Genomic DNA, 15,331 nt, shown 5'->3' on the forward strand with positions numbered 1-15,331 from the left:
CCACGTGTGCCATTATGAGAGAAGGGCAGGCCATAAAAATAAGCACACACTAACTGTGAAGACAAAACATCCCCAGAATCAGACATTCTTGCGATAATGCAACTTTTTTGTGTGTGCAATTTGGAAAGAACACACTGGGATAATTGGGAACATAGTGCCATAATGCTGCTGTGAACTGGTCAAACATGATGTGACTCCTTGCACAAATGCCCCCAATCAGGCTTGAATTTCTGGTCAAAACACTATATCAGTGGAAAAAGAGAAATTTAAGCAGTTTCAAATTAGTTCCCTTAAAATGCTAATGACAATGTTTCTTATGGTGGAATTTAGTGCTTGCATTAAGCTGTGTTGTTAGTGAAAATGGTTGGATGTGTGCAGAGCTTCTGTAAAATGGTCTAATGTTGGTCAGGGAGGACATTAAAGTTTTTATAAAGTGCAAGGGGCACACACAGGTGGAGGGAGCAGATTTCAAAAACAGGTGGGTGATCTCTTGATGGCAGAAAAGGATGAGAGAGGACAAGGTTGGGGCATAGGAAGGAGTAGAGATGAAGGGAAGATGTTGGGGAGGTCACGCCTGATGACTTTGATTTTGTCATCTAAGTAGGAGCCAAGGACATCCGGGATAAGAAAAGGGGATGTGGGAGCAAAGAGCTTCAGGAAGGAGCTGAAGGTCTGGAAGTGATACTACAGACTCCTTCAATTAACTTTTTGAGCCGACTTCTCCCTAATCTTATGTTTACCACTGAAATAATGATTGACACAGTGTGAAGTGTTGCTAATGAAGGAGTTTTCAACTATACAACTATTCTAAATATACCTAAAAGTTTATCTAAATGCAGAAGACTTGCTAGCCATCTACTGATAGTTTCTTTAATCGAGGTTGCAAAAACCAGACTCCTCGGTAACAGAGGGAGTGGCAACAAAACACTATTTGGGTTGGCAAGCCCCTTTTCATTGCTGAATACAATGGGGCGAAAAAAAAGGCAACTTGGACTGTGAACCTTATGCAGGACAGAGACTGTGTCTGCCCTAATAAGCTTGTATCTACCCCAGTGCTTAGAACAGTGTTGGACACCTAACAAATACCATAAAACACACACACCAAAAAAAAGGAACAGAAACACTGGGATATTCGATCAGGTTAAAATGTGTCAGGCCAACCCTGTTTTTCACATTACAATTTGGAACAAAGGATAAAATTTGTTTTTTTTAAAACATCCAATTATGGTTAAGGCTGGAAACGTTTTGGAATTAGAAATAATGGAGAACACTCATTACAGCAAAGCTTGGCAAAAACACGTTACCTGGAGTCAAGTCTTCCCTGCTGTCTTTAGCAAGGGCAACGGCATGTTCTGAAACCTCAGCTGCCTCTCTCTGAACAAGCTGGCGTAAACAAGCAAGAACTGCTCTTCTCAATAACAAGTATGAACTACAGAGATTCACCTGAAAAACATCAACAGGGGAATAAGGAGGTTGGTCTTGGTAGCATTTTACTAATCAAATAGACATTCCTTTGATTCCTCCCTTCACAAGTTCCCCACCACTTTGGTGAACCTAAAAACGTTATAATGAGCACTGTGAAGTTCACACAATTGTAAACTACATTTACTTTTCATAAGTGCCGTCAGAAGAGGTGATTATACTAGACTAAAACAAAGTCTGTAAAATATTTTGAAAGTTAAAGCAAATCCAGGAGAATATTTCACTAAAGGGTCTGAAGAATTCACATAACTAAAAATAATTTTGACAGCTAAAGAAAGAAAATGAAGGGAAGCACTTGCTTTTTAAATCTTTTAATAGTACCTGACCTCTTTTTTTGGTACGCTATATGTGTTTTATCTTTTCTGCATCAATACTGTCTTAGACCATAAATCATTCGAAGATAGGAACTGCATCATTTTAACCTGTAGCACTCAGAAGAGCTCAATGTACAGATGACTGTTTAAATACAATTGTTTTAAGATTATTAGAATTTAGAGGAAGGGGTAAGTGCATTTTCAAAGGCAACAAACTCCCAGTTTTCACTGATTCTTTTTATACTGCTACCACAAATACAGGTTTTTTGGGGGGTGGAACCTAAGGAAAGAGTATTGGCTTGTGAGTCAACGGATGTGGGTTCTAAACCTGGCTCTGTCATTTGCCTGCTTTTTGACCTTAGGCAAGCCACTTAACTTCTCTGTGCCTCAGTTACCTCATCTGGGATTAAGATGTGAGCACCATGTGGGACAACCTGATTACCTTGTAACTACCCAGTGCTTAGAACAGTGCTTGGTACATAGTAAGCACTTAACAAATATCATAATAATAATTATTATTATCTGGATTTACTTAACCCACATTAGCTTTAAATTGTTTTTCTAGGGAGTATCCCAGGAAGAATGCATGGGAGATCTGGTTACCTCTGATTCATAAGATCAGCAGTGATTTGCAAAGATTGCCAAGTTTGTTCTGACATGATCTCAAGAGGGAGAACGAATACGTATTTGAAGACTTAAAACCAGTTCTTTGGATCACTTTTACTACACTGCCTTTTCTTTTTCTTTTTTATCACAGGGAAGGAAAGCAGGCAGAAACAAGTGTCTCAGTATTGTATATTTCTGTTCTAGTACCACAGGTCATTTCCTCCTTATTCACTGCATTATGCCATATGAAGAGATGTAAGTAATAGTATTTATTAAGCTCTTACTGTGTGCAGAGTATTGTATTAAGTACTGGGAAAGAATACAGAGTTGGGAATTAGGCATGGTCATATAGCGAACTACTTCCCTAATATGAATTCTCAGCTAAAATGGTTTCACAACATAGCAGAATTGAAAGATTATGTTTCTGTGATTTATTTAGATGCAGCAAGTGATTAATGATTAATTTGGTATAGCAGCGCTTATCCCAAAGAAGGATGTGGAAATCACTTCCTGAGTTCTTATAGGGGTGATTAAGACTATTAGAGGTAGAGTAGGATGAACTGAAAGGAACGAAGACAGAAAAGCATAGGGGCTATAAGCTAACTGTTGGGGATTGTAAAGATATTGTAAAGAAAAAGGCTTGGGTTTAGCAGAACCACAAATTAATAGGAACAATGGATGTAAAGTGAGGAAACCAAACAAAGAAAATTAGAAGAGGATCTGGGAAATTTAATCACGTCCTTAAAGGGCAAATTTAGTCATGGGGCTTCTAGCCAGATATAGGGAAGAGGATAAGAGAAGCTTCATAATTATGTAATCTTGCACTCTCAGCTGCTTTGCTGACTCAAAACTGGTCAGAGTGGAGTGACTGTAGCAGAGTGACTGTGATGACACCAGGCCAATTTAGCTGAGGGAAATTAGTCCTGGAGATAACAAAAAGGTTAAACCTTGAGAGACAATATTTATTGATGTGATCCCGCATAAATGATACACTTCACACACAAAAATGCACTCTGAAAAAACACTTCATTTTAAGAAGCAGAATCAATGTCACTACAAGATACTTGAGCTAAAATGTCACAAGCATAAACACAAGGCTTAAATGAAATGCTTATTCAAGCTGACCACACATTCTCCTGGAAATAGCATGCTGCTTACCAGTTCGTTAGAACAGAAATAGTTAGAATACCCAACGCCAGGCTGCCAGGAAATGCACAAGAGGCTTTATATCTCTATACCATTCTCTAGCAATTAAGTAGTTTGGATTGAGGGAAACCAACACAGCAAGCAAACATACAAATTAACAAGTCAGACAGTAAGTTCAGTTCCTTTCTTCACTGAAACCATCAAACTGATGCAAAATTAAGGGCATAAAATGAGCCAAGCACATCAGCTGGTGAGGTTAGAAAAGGTCTGCTTAGGAAAGCATCGAACATCACGTATACATGCTACAGATAGATTTCACTTTGCATCAATGGTTAGTTTAAATGAAGAGATGCAGAGTAAAACAACCACCACCACCACAACCAAAAACAACACAGAGACAGCAATGCAAATGCGCTGAAAATTAACGAGTCAAGGGTCAGGGACCTACCAACACAGAATTATCCAACAAGATCTCCTGCACAAAAACAAATGACAAACCAGTCATGACCAAAAAAAAAAGAGAGAGAGAAAGAGTGAGAGAGAGAGAGAAAGAAAGAAAAATTCCAAGATGATTCTGACAACAATGAGCCAAATATTTAGGTATAAATGTATTATTGAAGAACAGTTTGGACCACTAGATTGTAAGATCCTTAACAGTAAGGACTGTACTCTTCCAAGCACGTAGTACGGTGCTCTGCACACAGTTAAGTGCTCAATAAATACCATTCATTGCTTGATTCTTTCTCAAAAATAAGCCTCAAAATGCATTTCCAGGCTCATAACCAAATCAGACACGGCTAAGATCTTGAAAATACTTTTTAAGTGTAAACCCAAATGATGCAAGAGGAAAGCAACAAATTAATGAAAAGTATAGATTATATTTGTTTTATCTAGGTTTCCTTATGAGTCTCAAAAAGTCTTCAGTATTTAGCAAGTAGAAATTGCTGAGGGCTGGATTCTTGGGTGTGTGCTGATGAGAAGGTATCTAGCAAAATAATGGACTGGGCCACCTCAAGTTAATTATAGATTTATTTCTCCCAGGAATCACCTCTTTAAACTGCTAGAACATTCATCTGCTAGTACAGTTAGGCAGAGTTCAGAATAGAGGTTAAGTATACTGCAGTTTGAAGAAAGCCCTGCCTAAAAAGAGTTTTCCCTAAGGATGGGGTGCATTTTGAAAGCTGGAAAAGTATGACAAATAATATGAAAATAGTATAAACTTTATTGCATATTTTAAAATTAGCAAAGGTTTAGACTATTTAACAAGAGGCAGGGAAGTTCCTCAAAAAATCTCCTCATACAATTTAAGAAGTCAGATCCAGTAAGACTCCCTAGATTAAAGGCAAAATGACAAACAAAACAATGAGAATCCCTTTATACTATTTATTGGAATGTCAAATTAATAATACAATGAGTCTGGTTTTACTTGACAGATGGTCTGGGTAAAGCATGTGAATGTCCCGTAATCTAAAGGCAAATGTTATAGGGAGTGTAATTAAACTCCAAGGGGTCAACTGAGAAGTTGTCTGTGGGGCTCAAATGTCTCAACAAAAAACTATACTTGGTATATTTGGCAATAGTCTCTTCCCTTTCTCAGTACTGAATCTTGGATTTTCTCTATTGGGAAATAAGGAGAGATAAGGAATTTGCTGGTCTGCCCAGTCTATTAGGTCTTATACATTTCTGAATGACTTACACCTTGCACCTCCCAGTTAAGGTCTAGGGCTGCCAGTACCCTTAAAAAGAGAAGGAGTGTTGCCTAGTGGGCCTGGGAGTCAGAGGACCTGGGTTTTAATCCTAGCTCCCCTACTTGCTGGCTGGGTGACGTTGGGTAAGTCACTTAACTTCTCTGTGCCTCAGTTTTCTCATCTGTAAAATGAGAATTCAATACCTGGTCTTCATCCTTCTTAGACTGTGAGCCCAATGAGAGACAGAGACTGCATCTGATTCTTTGTACCTACCCCAGTGTTTAATACAGTACTTGATACGCAGTCAGCACTTAACTACCACTATAATTTTCATTATTATTTATGCTCATTTTCCCCAGCACAGAATAACATTTCTTATCAGCAGTAAAATCTTAATTTGGAATGTACAACAAATAATTTTTCCAAGGAATTGGAAGTGCTAATTTAATGACAGTTAATCCATTCTGTTATTCAAGGAGGCTGGCAGTGGTCTTCAGAAGAAAACAAACAAGATAGCAACACGTCAAGAAGGACAGTAAGCTGGGAGAGGGGAATGATGGATTTGAAAGTGCAATTTCTCTAAAAAAACCACCAACAAAAATACCCTCAAAACCTTCTGGTTCGGGTCTGTATTGGTCTAAACAAGGTAAGGGGCAAGGGATCCTATCAGGATAATGCTGTCCTTGATTCCTTCCCAAATTGTATTTAAGTATTTCTACAGTAAGAATAAGCCCTCGTCATAAAAGTATGAGATCAGATGACATGGATCAGTGGTTGCCATTGAGCATCTGAGATGATTAAAAAAAATCCCTACTACAATAAGGAGTATGAAAAGACAAACCTGGGTAAACTTCTATTTTATTTTCATTTTTCAGAGCGTCACAGTAGGAAGTATATTATGAAGTATTAAAGAGTTACTTATCCACATGCAACTGAGGGATTGAAGTATAGGTTTTATACTGGGAGAAGGAAAAGAATACATACAATAAAGAAAAAGCATGGATTATTAGGAAAATGAAACAGCTACACTGTCCTTCATTTGATTACATAGAAGATTTTTTAGAAAAGAAACACCGCTTTCTCAGGTACAACTGACTTTGTTAGTGGTCATTAAACCAAAGTAGAATGACAGTTTGCACTGCTTGATATCCAAAACCTGGTGAACTTTCTTGGTCTGAAACTAGACGGTTAAGGTAGCTAATCCGTTTCTTAAAAATAAGTCTGATCTCAAAGTGATTGTGCTTCACACTGTTAGTGGCTTCTGTAAATGGGCAACTTGTATTCTGCAAACTCTAGCAGAGCAGTTAAGTTCTTTCTAAACTGTTACAATGATAAAATTCCTGTGATTTACATCTCATGGCCTGTTCATGGTATAAACAGCCCACACATTTCTGATTCAGAGTCATCCACCCCAGAATTGAAGGGCCTCGGTCAAGTTTTTCCTCTGATTTTGATAGACTGTCCAATGCAAGATTCAGAGCAAATTTTGAAAGGGTGTGAATCCTGAAACTCAGTATACCCAGTACAGACAACATTTCTGGTGATCTCCTTAGGTATCTCAGTGACAGGTTTTTATTTAATATGCTCCTGCTAAATTCTCAGAAGAATTATTTTCTACACAAGATGATCACTTGACCAGTATATCTATGCAACAGGCCCAAAAAGTTAAAAGAGGAAAAAATACTAATGGGAATAAACCCCATTAAATTGCTTATGCTTGGCCTAAAATTAGGACCACAGCAGTAACTACAACTCTTAAGTAGAAAAGGGGAGAAAAACAGAAGGACATTGGGTCACTAGGAGGGAAAGGAAGTGTAACAAATAATCATGTGAACAGTTGCATGAGGAAAAAAAATAAACACATAGATGGTTTATACACAAGCTAGATTTAACACCTACAAGGTAGCAAGGTGGTTTCGGGACCTGCTGACACCTAAAGGGATACCATCCGGTCCCATCCCGCCCCATCTAGACTCTGGTGAACATAAAAACAAATGATCAAATTGGAGCTCCAGCAAGGGAAGGAAATGAAAATGTGCTTTGATGCAATCTTTCTATGTTTTTCCGGAACAAATTTGCAATTTAAGGAAGTGAACAGCCTATATAAGATAACATACTCACACAGAGGCAGCTGACCAGACTGGACAGGTTGACGTGGCGGGGAGCAAACATATGAAGCTGCTGAAGGCAAGAGATGGCTTGAGCTTGAACAAGGCAGTCTGGGTTATCCTGCATCACTGCACAGCCCAAGAGACAAGATGTTCTTAAGGCAGAAACTGAAGAACTATTACCTACAATGAGAACAAAAAATGTTTACTAATGGCCCCTTAATGTTTCAGGTCTTGCCTTAAATGATTAATGTGTAAACATGAGCACATTTATACACCAAATCATTAAAATTAAAATTGGGATCTACAAATTACAACTCTTCTCTCTAAGAAGGCAGACAGATGGATTAAAGTAGGTTTGGGAAGGATTTTGCAACATAGTCATTCAGAACTTGATGAGGGTTAGGAGGAAAGTGTTTCAAGTGAAATCATTAGGCACAATAACAGCTGGGACCACCTGAAGGAGAGAACAAAGTGGCTTCATGGAAGTTAGAGTTGGAAGTTGTAAATTGGAAATTGTCATGGCCTTGGCAATGGAAAGTTAGGAATATTTTAAGTTCAAAACTAATGCCTATCTTGCTGTCTAAACCATCAGCCTGGCCTGATGAGAGTAAATTATTCTCTGGCAAATTTTGTTTATTTTTTTTCCTAAAATGAGGGGATTATCCATTCTTAAGCCTTCAGAATCACTAAAAAGTCATCACTTGACAACATGATTTTATTCTTGCTTCCTTCTTGGGAAAACAACCTGCTTAATGCCATGCTTTTCCTATGGAAGTTTTTCCTCGCTAAAGCAAAAAACAAGAGCATTCAGTGTTGGTGGCCAGTTAACTCTCCTCCTCCACTTCGACCAAGGCCTAAATTCTGCTCCTTATCTCAAACCAGGGCTACTGGAATTCAGGTGCATTCAATATACCAAATAGAAAATGGTTGACTAATTCCCAAAGCATTCTGCTTCAGGGTATATTTCAAATAGTTCTCCTCCCACTACACAGAAACAAAATTCAAGACACTCCAGTTGTGGCTACGCATACCTTGCAGCTCAGGACCCAATGTGGTGATAAGAGCATTTAGACAGCGTCCAAGACTCTGGTGAACTTCGGCATGAGTAGGAGGGACAGTTAACAGCAACATGAATATAAGGGAGAGGGTAGGTTCCACATGCACGTGATACAGTGGGCCAGCAGAGTCAATAACCAATGACAGTGAATGCAGTGCCCAAGTCTGGAAAGTTAAGAAAAAACATTTTAAATATTTAAAAAGCACTTCAGCAACATGAAATTGGACCAAAGGTCGTTTGATTAAACAAACCTGGCATACATCTCACGTTCCACGGGTCATTTCAAAAAGAAAAAGCACTGCGGAAATGAAGGAATCCCCGAGACTTTCGATGGATACTGCATGCCCAAGGTGCCACAAAGCTAACTTCAAAGGCAACTGTGCATTTCGGTTTCGGACATTTCTAACAATCTCAATAACAATTTCAAAAGATGGGAAAACCTTCCAACAATTTTGAAGCAAATTCTATCTAAATTAAGTTCAATGAACAACTGCTCCTGGGTAACTTTTCAAAGGAACTAAAAATAGGATTTTACACTTTTGAGTGGCTATTGCCGCTTCCAAACTTTTGTTTAAACCAAAGAATAATGTCTTTAGTCTAAAAACCTCACTCATTATTTACTCCAGACAAGAACTGACACAGATAATTACTTAGAGAGCCCTGATCAGTGCTTCAACAGGGAAGCCCCAATTCCAAAGTCTTCATTACTCCAGTGGTTTTCCTATTGCGGAAGTAGGCATGGGAATGTACATACTCATTTCTAAATAAGTTCATGAAAAAGAGCTTTTAGTGAATAAGATAGTGGAAAAGCAGGAGCCACTGAGTTAACCATTCCAGAGACCACATTTCCAAGGAAGAGTTGGCCATGGTGCATTATGAAAGTATTAACTATCTGAAAGTCAAACAAAATTAGAATTACTTCTGAAATATAATCAGGAGAAAGCATCTCTCTTGTACAGCTACCAATATCCAAAGGAGACAATTTCACTTGTAAAACATGCAAAAGGTAAGCTCTAGTGATGCAGCACATGGGGTGCATTACCTGTACATCAGGAGAAGTGCTGTCCTGAGACAAAGTAGAAAGGATGCCGATACAAGCGTTCAGATGCTGAATTGAATTTATTCCTCCTAAATATCGATACAGGGATCCCAGAGCCAAAGAGTGTCCTGTTCTTGATATAACATCCCTTCCGGACTTCAGTCTAAAATTAATTGAGACAGAGATAAATTACGGTAGATCATAAATACACACAACCATATTTTGTCACCTACAGTAACAGAGAATAAAATGAGCTTCAAAACTTACGTGCTACATTTTAATCGAGATGGTAAAACATCACTGGACCCATCTCTATAATATCTTCAGAAATGCCTGACTTCAATGAAACAAAATTTCTGCTATAAATTAGTGATTCAGTTCAAAAATACTTTAGAAAATACTTGTGTATCTATGCATAAAACATTAATATGACTTTTAGTTTATGTATGTACTTGATATCTTTATGCCTTTCTTTTAAGATTTTTTTTTCTGGCTCCCAGATCTATCTGCCTCAATTTCTACCTCAAAGAGCTTCCATTCTAAGCAACAAAATAAAATAAAAATCCCTTAAAATTAGAGGGGAGATGTGTGAAGGAGGTGAAATAGCCTTTGCATTACGGAATTAAGGACTTTCAATTTCTCGGAAGTCAGACAATACATCAGGTAAAAAGCATTACCTGAACCAGTTTTTCCAAACATTATGCACAGTAGTAGGCAAAAGGAAATATGACTTAACAAAACCCATACAAAAGGCACAATGTAAGGAAAATCACGTTTCTAGTGGCTTCAAAAAGAATTGTATATTGGCTTCATCATAAGTTTTTCCAATTTTTCTGGAAAATATTAAAAACACAATAGTAAAGATTATGGCACATGTATTTGTTGAAATCTCTTTCAATTTAATATTGTATTATCTCTGCCCTGATTCTTGTTCATTCTGCCCTAGAGACACACATGCTTTCTTTTTCTCTCTCAAAATCACAGAAATTAATTTCACTCAAAATGGAAAGGCAGTGAACACTGCAAGTGAAAATGGGTCAAACCCAAACAAGTATGACAACTAATCAGTATGGTATGCCACCATTACACTTTCTAAGCTCTTTAGAGCTTTCTACTCAGTTATCCTGTATTTCTTTCTCTTTTGGCTTCTGTCAAGGAGCAAATAGTTACCTTGCATTTAACTCATGAATCTATGACATAAACTATTGAAACAGACCAGACAGCTTCAGCAAGTTTCTTCTTAGCACCAGCTAAAATTTTCTGTTGAGGAACAGCCTGTGGCTCAAAAAATAGGAAACTGAATGATGAGGCCCAGGGATCGGAGCAAACAGGGAGAGGGCTTGGTGTGGCGGGTGGCGGGGGAAGAATAACAGCCCATGGGGTGGCCAGAGGCCGACCTGAGAGGTATGATAGGGATTGAAGAGTCCCTGGATAAATGAGAAGCAGCGTGGCCTAGTGGATAGAACCCGGGCCTAGGAGTCAAAAGGATTTGGGTTCTAAACCTGGCTCCGCCACTTGTCTGCTGTGTGACCTAGGGTAACTCACTTCACTTCTCTGTGCCTCAGTTACCTCATCTATAAAATGGGGATTAAGATTGTGAGGTCCATGTGGTGTCCCACCCGATTATCGTGTAACTACTTCAGTACTTAGTATAGTGCCTGGCATATAGTAAGCACTTAACAAATTCCACAGTTATTAAACAGGTGACATTTTACCTGTCAAAGCTAATTTGAGCTATTCCAGCAGTGAAGGATCCATCACCAATGACTTGAGCCAACCTGGCCAAAGCCTCTGCAGCAGCACATCTCAGCAGGGGACTGGAACTTTCTAGGGCTCCCATCACTAATGTCAGGGCAGGTTTTCTTATTTCTTCCGAACCCATGCTTCCTTTGGACCCAGCCATGTGCTGAAATGAAAACGACATCCCATTTCCACAACATTTAGAATCTTTAAGTCGGGGCATTCACACATCAGGAACCTGGAGTTTGACTTTTTCCAGTTACAATCCAGCATGATCTACTATGATAGCCCCTAGTCTGAACATCCCTTCTGCAGTTCAGTTTTATACTATTATTTTGGTGGAAAATTGTTTCAGGCAAAAGTGTTGGAGGGGAGTTTGCCGGCCAGTCCTAACCCTCCACTGCAGCCTGTCGTCTTGGCTGAACCAAGGGATTGCACTGGGAGAAAAAGCAATGTAAAGTGAAGTCCAGTTTATATGGTAAAAGACACATGCTTCATTATGTTTTGATTGGGGCTGGAAATAACTGACCTAGTCTCATGTACATCTGCGATTAAATATTGAACTTTCTCTTTCTCTCTGTACTGATCTGACTTCAAAATAGCAGTGGTGGTCACTAAAGTTGCCCAGAGCAGGTTAGGGAGGGAGACAGGTAATAGCAAATGTTAAATGGTATTTGTCAGGAAATTAAAATGACTTCTTTTTTAGTTTCATGCTAAAATTTTACAGAAATCTTTCTTAGTGTCAAGACAGCAACAAAAAGAATTATAGGCCATCAAACCTAAAATCTCATTTCTCCCAAGGAATTAAAATTAGGATCAACAAGAAAAATTACTTGTCTAATAAAAATGCATCAATATCAATCTCTTCTTGGGTAAGGAATGCTCTTGATTAAAGTAGATAGTTTATAGCAATAATTTAAACTTCAACTCCCTTGTGATGAGTCACTGGACTTATTGATCTATGACAATATCCTATGGGAGCCTGGGAAAAATCCCAGTTTAAAAAGCTGCCAATTTTATTTTACAGTGCAATAAGTAATACACATCAAGTCCTTTCCACTGAAGACAACAAACTGAGACCTTATCTAGTACAAAAGCAAACTTATTCCATATTAATCATTCCCAATTTTTTCCTTAGCAAGCATAACATTTTAACTGCTTAACCTAATAAGGAGGTGCAGATAACAAACCTGCAATTACCTTTCAAGCCCAAAATATTCTGCAGAATTCACAATTCTCTATTATCTCCACTGAGACCAACTTCAGAAGACTAATCTGAATGTCATGTTCGTCTCCTAAGGGTACACTATACTTTTATCAGCTCAACTAAACACAACTGGCTTTGCAATCCAGCTAATGAATAAATCTCAATAAGCATCTTTTTGCCTAAATGCTGGAATGGAAGCTTTAGGATCTCTACATTTAGATGACAGTACTTTAGATGTACCAGGACTCTAGAAGAGTACCATGCTTTATTGAAAACCCAGTTGGTGTGAGAATCAAATATACTGTTAATATTATTGTTGCTACTGCAATAAAGAGGGGAATTCCAAGTGGCAAAAAGTTGAAATTGGTCTTGTCCTACTTTAACTTCATATCAATCAATAGAATTTATTGAATGGCTACTCTATCCAGAGGATTTAGTGTTTTGGAGAATACAACAGAATTAGGAGATATAATCCTGCCTGCCAAGAGTTTACAATCTAACCAATGAACTGTGGAAGACTAACCTTACTTACAGAAAAATAACTGGGCCTGAAATTGGAATTCCCTCTGTTGTAGTATGCAATATTAGTGCTTTAAATGATTTTAGCTCTTGCAAATATCTTCAATTGTTTAAAAAATAAGGACTTTACCTTCAGAAAACTGGAAAAGGCAGACAGACCATTTAATTGTGCTACTTGTTGACGGGCTCCTTTCATATGTTTTATGGATTCCAACAGCTGTTGCAGTAGCTGGAGCCTTAAAATAAGCAACAAAAATTTAGATTTATCTGTGTACTTCTCAAGAAAAACAAAGGGGCTCCCTTATTTAAATCAATTACCGTTCTGTAATTTACTAATCAACTCAGCAGGGATGTTCACAGCATCCCCCATAGCACTTAAGTACATATCCGTAATTTATTTATTTATATTAATATCTGCCTCCCCCTTTAGACTGTAAGCTTGTTGTGGGCAGGAAACGTGTCAGTTATATTGTTGTATTGAACTCTCCCACGCACTTAGTCCAGTGCTCTGCACAGAGTAAGCACTCAAATATGATTGACCGATATTCACTGGTCATTAGAAACTTTATTCCGAGTCAGGATTTTCTGACCAATTAAAACCTGGTTTGTGAGGGTCTGGTGGGAGAGCTAAGTCACAGGAACTTTTGGGGAGAAGCAGCAGGGCACTTGGGGGAGGTCCAAATGTAAGGAACTAAGAAGAAGTTAAGGTCAAGGAAGGGAGAAATCTCAGCCCCTGCTCCCCACAATCCAATCACTTACTGGGCCTCCTGCCTCCTGTCCCTCAAGCTCCTCTGGGTCAGTTTTCACAAGCCATTTTGGCTGCAGTGGTGATTAAGCAAGAGGCAGTGTTTGTACATTCCTCTAAAAAGCCACTCAATGTAACCGTTTTAAGTGTTTCTTAATGCTGGCTTCTGGGTAGTGTACATCATTCCTCTTTTCCCCTAAGGAGGTGTGACCCTGTCAGGTCCTTTCCATTTTCCATTTTCCAATTCCATGTTCCTACAAATTAGTCCTATTGCCCCTCACATTCCAGCCACATTAAATTGAATTTTTTGAGTCAATCCCTTTGATCATCCCTCACCTGTCTCTCATACTGTTACATTGCTCAGCTAAATAATAACAACTTTGTGTGGCTGAGTGGAAAGAGCACAGACCTAGGAGTTGGTGGACCTGAGTTCTAAACCAAGCTCTGCCAATTGCCTGCTCTGTGGCCTTGGACAACTCACTTGGCTTTCTGGCCTCGGTTTCCTCATCTGCAAAATGGGGATTTAATACCTGTTCACCTTCCTACTTAATGATCCACCGAGTGGGAGAGCGGCTGCATACAAACTGATTATCTTGCATCTAGCCCAGTGTCTGGCACATAGTAAGCACTTAAATACCATGGTTATTATTATTGTTATTATTATCCCATTTACATTTAAATTACTGTAAAGATAACTCCCAGGTTTTGGCCTTTTTTATCATTCAATAATTGCTTATCTTCAAATACCCATCGAAAGCATCATTGGTCAATTATATGATTTTTATTTTTGTAATTGAGTTATGGACACTGAGACAGTCAATTGCGTGGGACATTTTCCCAGAGCCCAATCTAATCCACTTATGCATTCTATTCACTAAACTATCAAAGATGTCTCATTTGACCCCCTATTCCCTCATCCCAGAAGTTTAATTTGCTCTCATCCCCAACCAACCTCATTACTGCATTTTTTATTTTTTTTTACACTTTCCCACTTCTCCTGATTCCTTGTAGAGAACAAGTACATGACTATCATTCATGGGACTGGACAAAGGGAATCTTGCTTCAAATCCAGCAAATCCAGATTTAGAGGTCTAAAAGAGTCTGGCAAATGGGAATAGCATTCTCAAGAAGAACACTGAGATACTTGCATATGGGAAAAGCCTTCTGCTATCACCCCAAGCAGATGGAATTACAGATTTTGGAAGAAATGACACACTAAGACCTTATTTTGGAAATGGGTTTTACACTCATTTTACACTACACAGACACAAAGCAGAGTGTGTCACCTATACAGCTATATTTTTGTTATTTGATGACAGGATGGATTCAGGAATCCAACTGGAAATTTTCATCTCCCTTTGTACTACCCACAAAATAAATGTTGTTGGCTCAAGCCACGCTTAAGAACACTGTGCTAGTTGATTTGACCAAACTTTTCCTTGCTCCAAGCTTGCACATTAATAAATATCATCTGTTTTGAACCAAATACTCTGACCATCTAGAACCAAACATGCTCTAAATGTAACGGCTTCTTATTTCTATTTGGTCTGGGCCAAAACAAGACATATGCTAAGCTTTAGCAATCGGGAAATGAAAAAATTCATATACGTGCACAAAACCAAGTGCTTGAATTTATTTTAAATTCATGGCTTGGAGGGATATCTTTCCCATCTGCTT

The 15,331-nt window shown here is 38.5% G+C and overlaps 1 protein-coding gene across 3 annotated transcripts in view; it reads right to left on the reverse strand.

The window, feature by feature from the left end:
* Window positions 1-15,331, reverse strand: part of HEATR5A (HEAT repeat containing 5A) — a 75,448-nt gene that overhangs the window by 22,464 nt on the left and 37,653 nt on the right. For 2 of the 3 annotated variants that reach the window (XM_029078808.1, XM_029078806.1), the window contains exons 17-23: window positions 13,040-13,145; window positions 11,159-11,349; window positions 9,447-9,606; window positions 8,379-8,568; window positions 7,358-7,527; window positions 3,997-4,023; window positions 1,305-1,443 (exon numbers count right to left, since the gene is read on the reverse strand). In XM_029078808.1, coding sequence (XP_028934641.1) covers window positions 1,305-1,443; window positions 3,997-4,023; window positions 7,358-7,527; window positions 8,379-8,568; window positions 9,447-9,606; window positions 11,159-11,349; window positions 13,040-13,145 — 983 coding nt within the window. The remainder of the gene's footprint in view (window positions 1-1,304; window positions 1,444-3,996; window positions 4,024-7,357; window positions 7,528-8,378; window positions 8,569-9,446; window positions 9,607-11,158; window positions 11,350-13,039; window positions 13,146-15,331) is intronic. The other variant, XM_029078809.1, reaches the window with a different exon arrangement.

This window comes from Ornithorhynchus anatinus, chromosome 14 (genome assembly GCF_004115215.2).
Source record: "Ornithorhynchus anatinus isolate Pmale09 chromosome 14, mOrnAna1.pri.v4, whole genome shotgun sequence".
NCBI lineage: Eukaryota > Metazoa > Chordata > Mammalia > Monotremata > Ornithorhynchidae > Ornithorhynchus > Ornithorhynchus anatinus.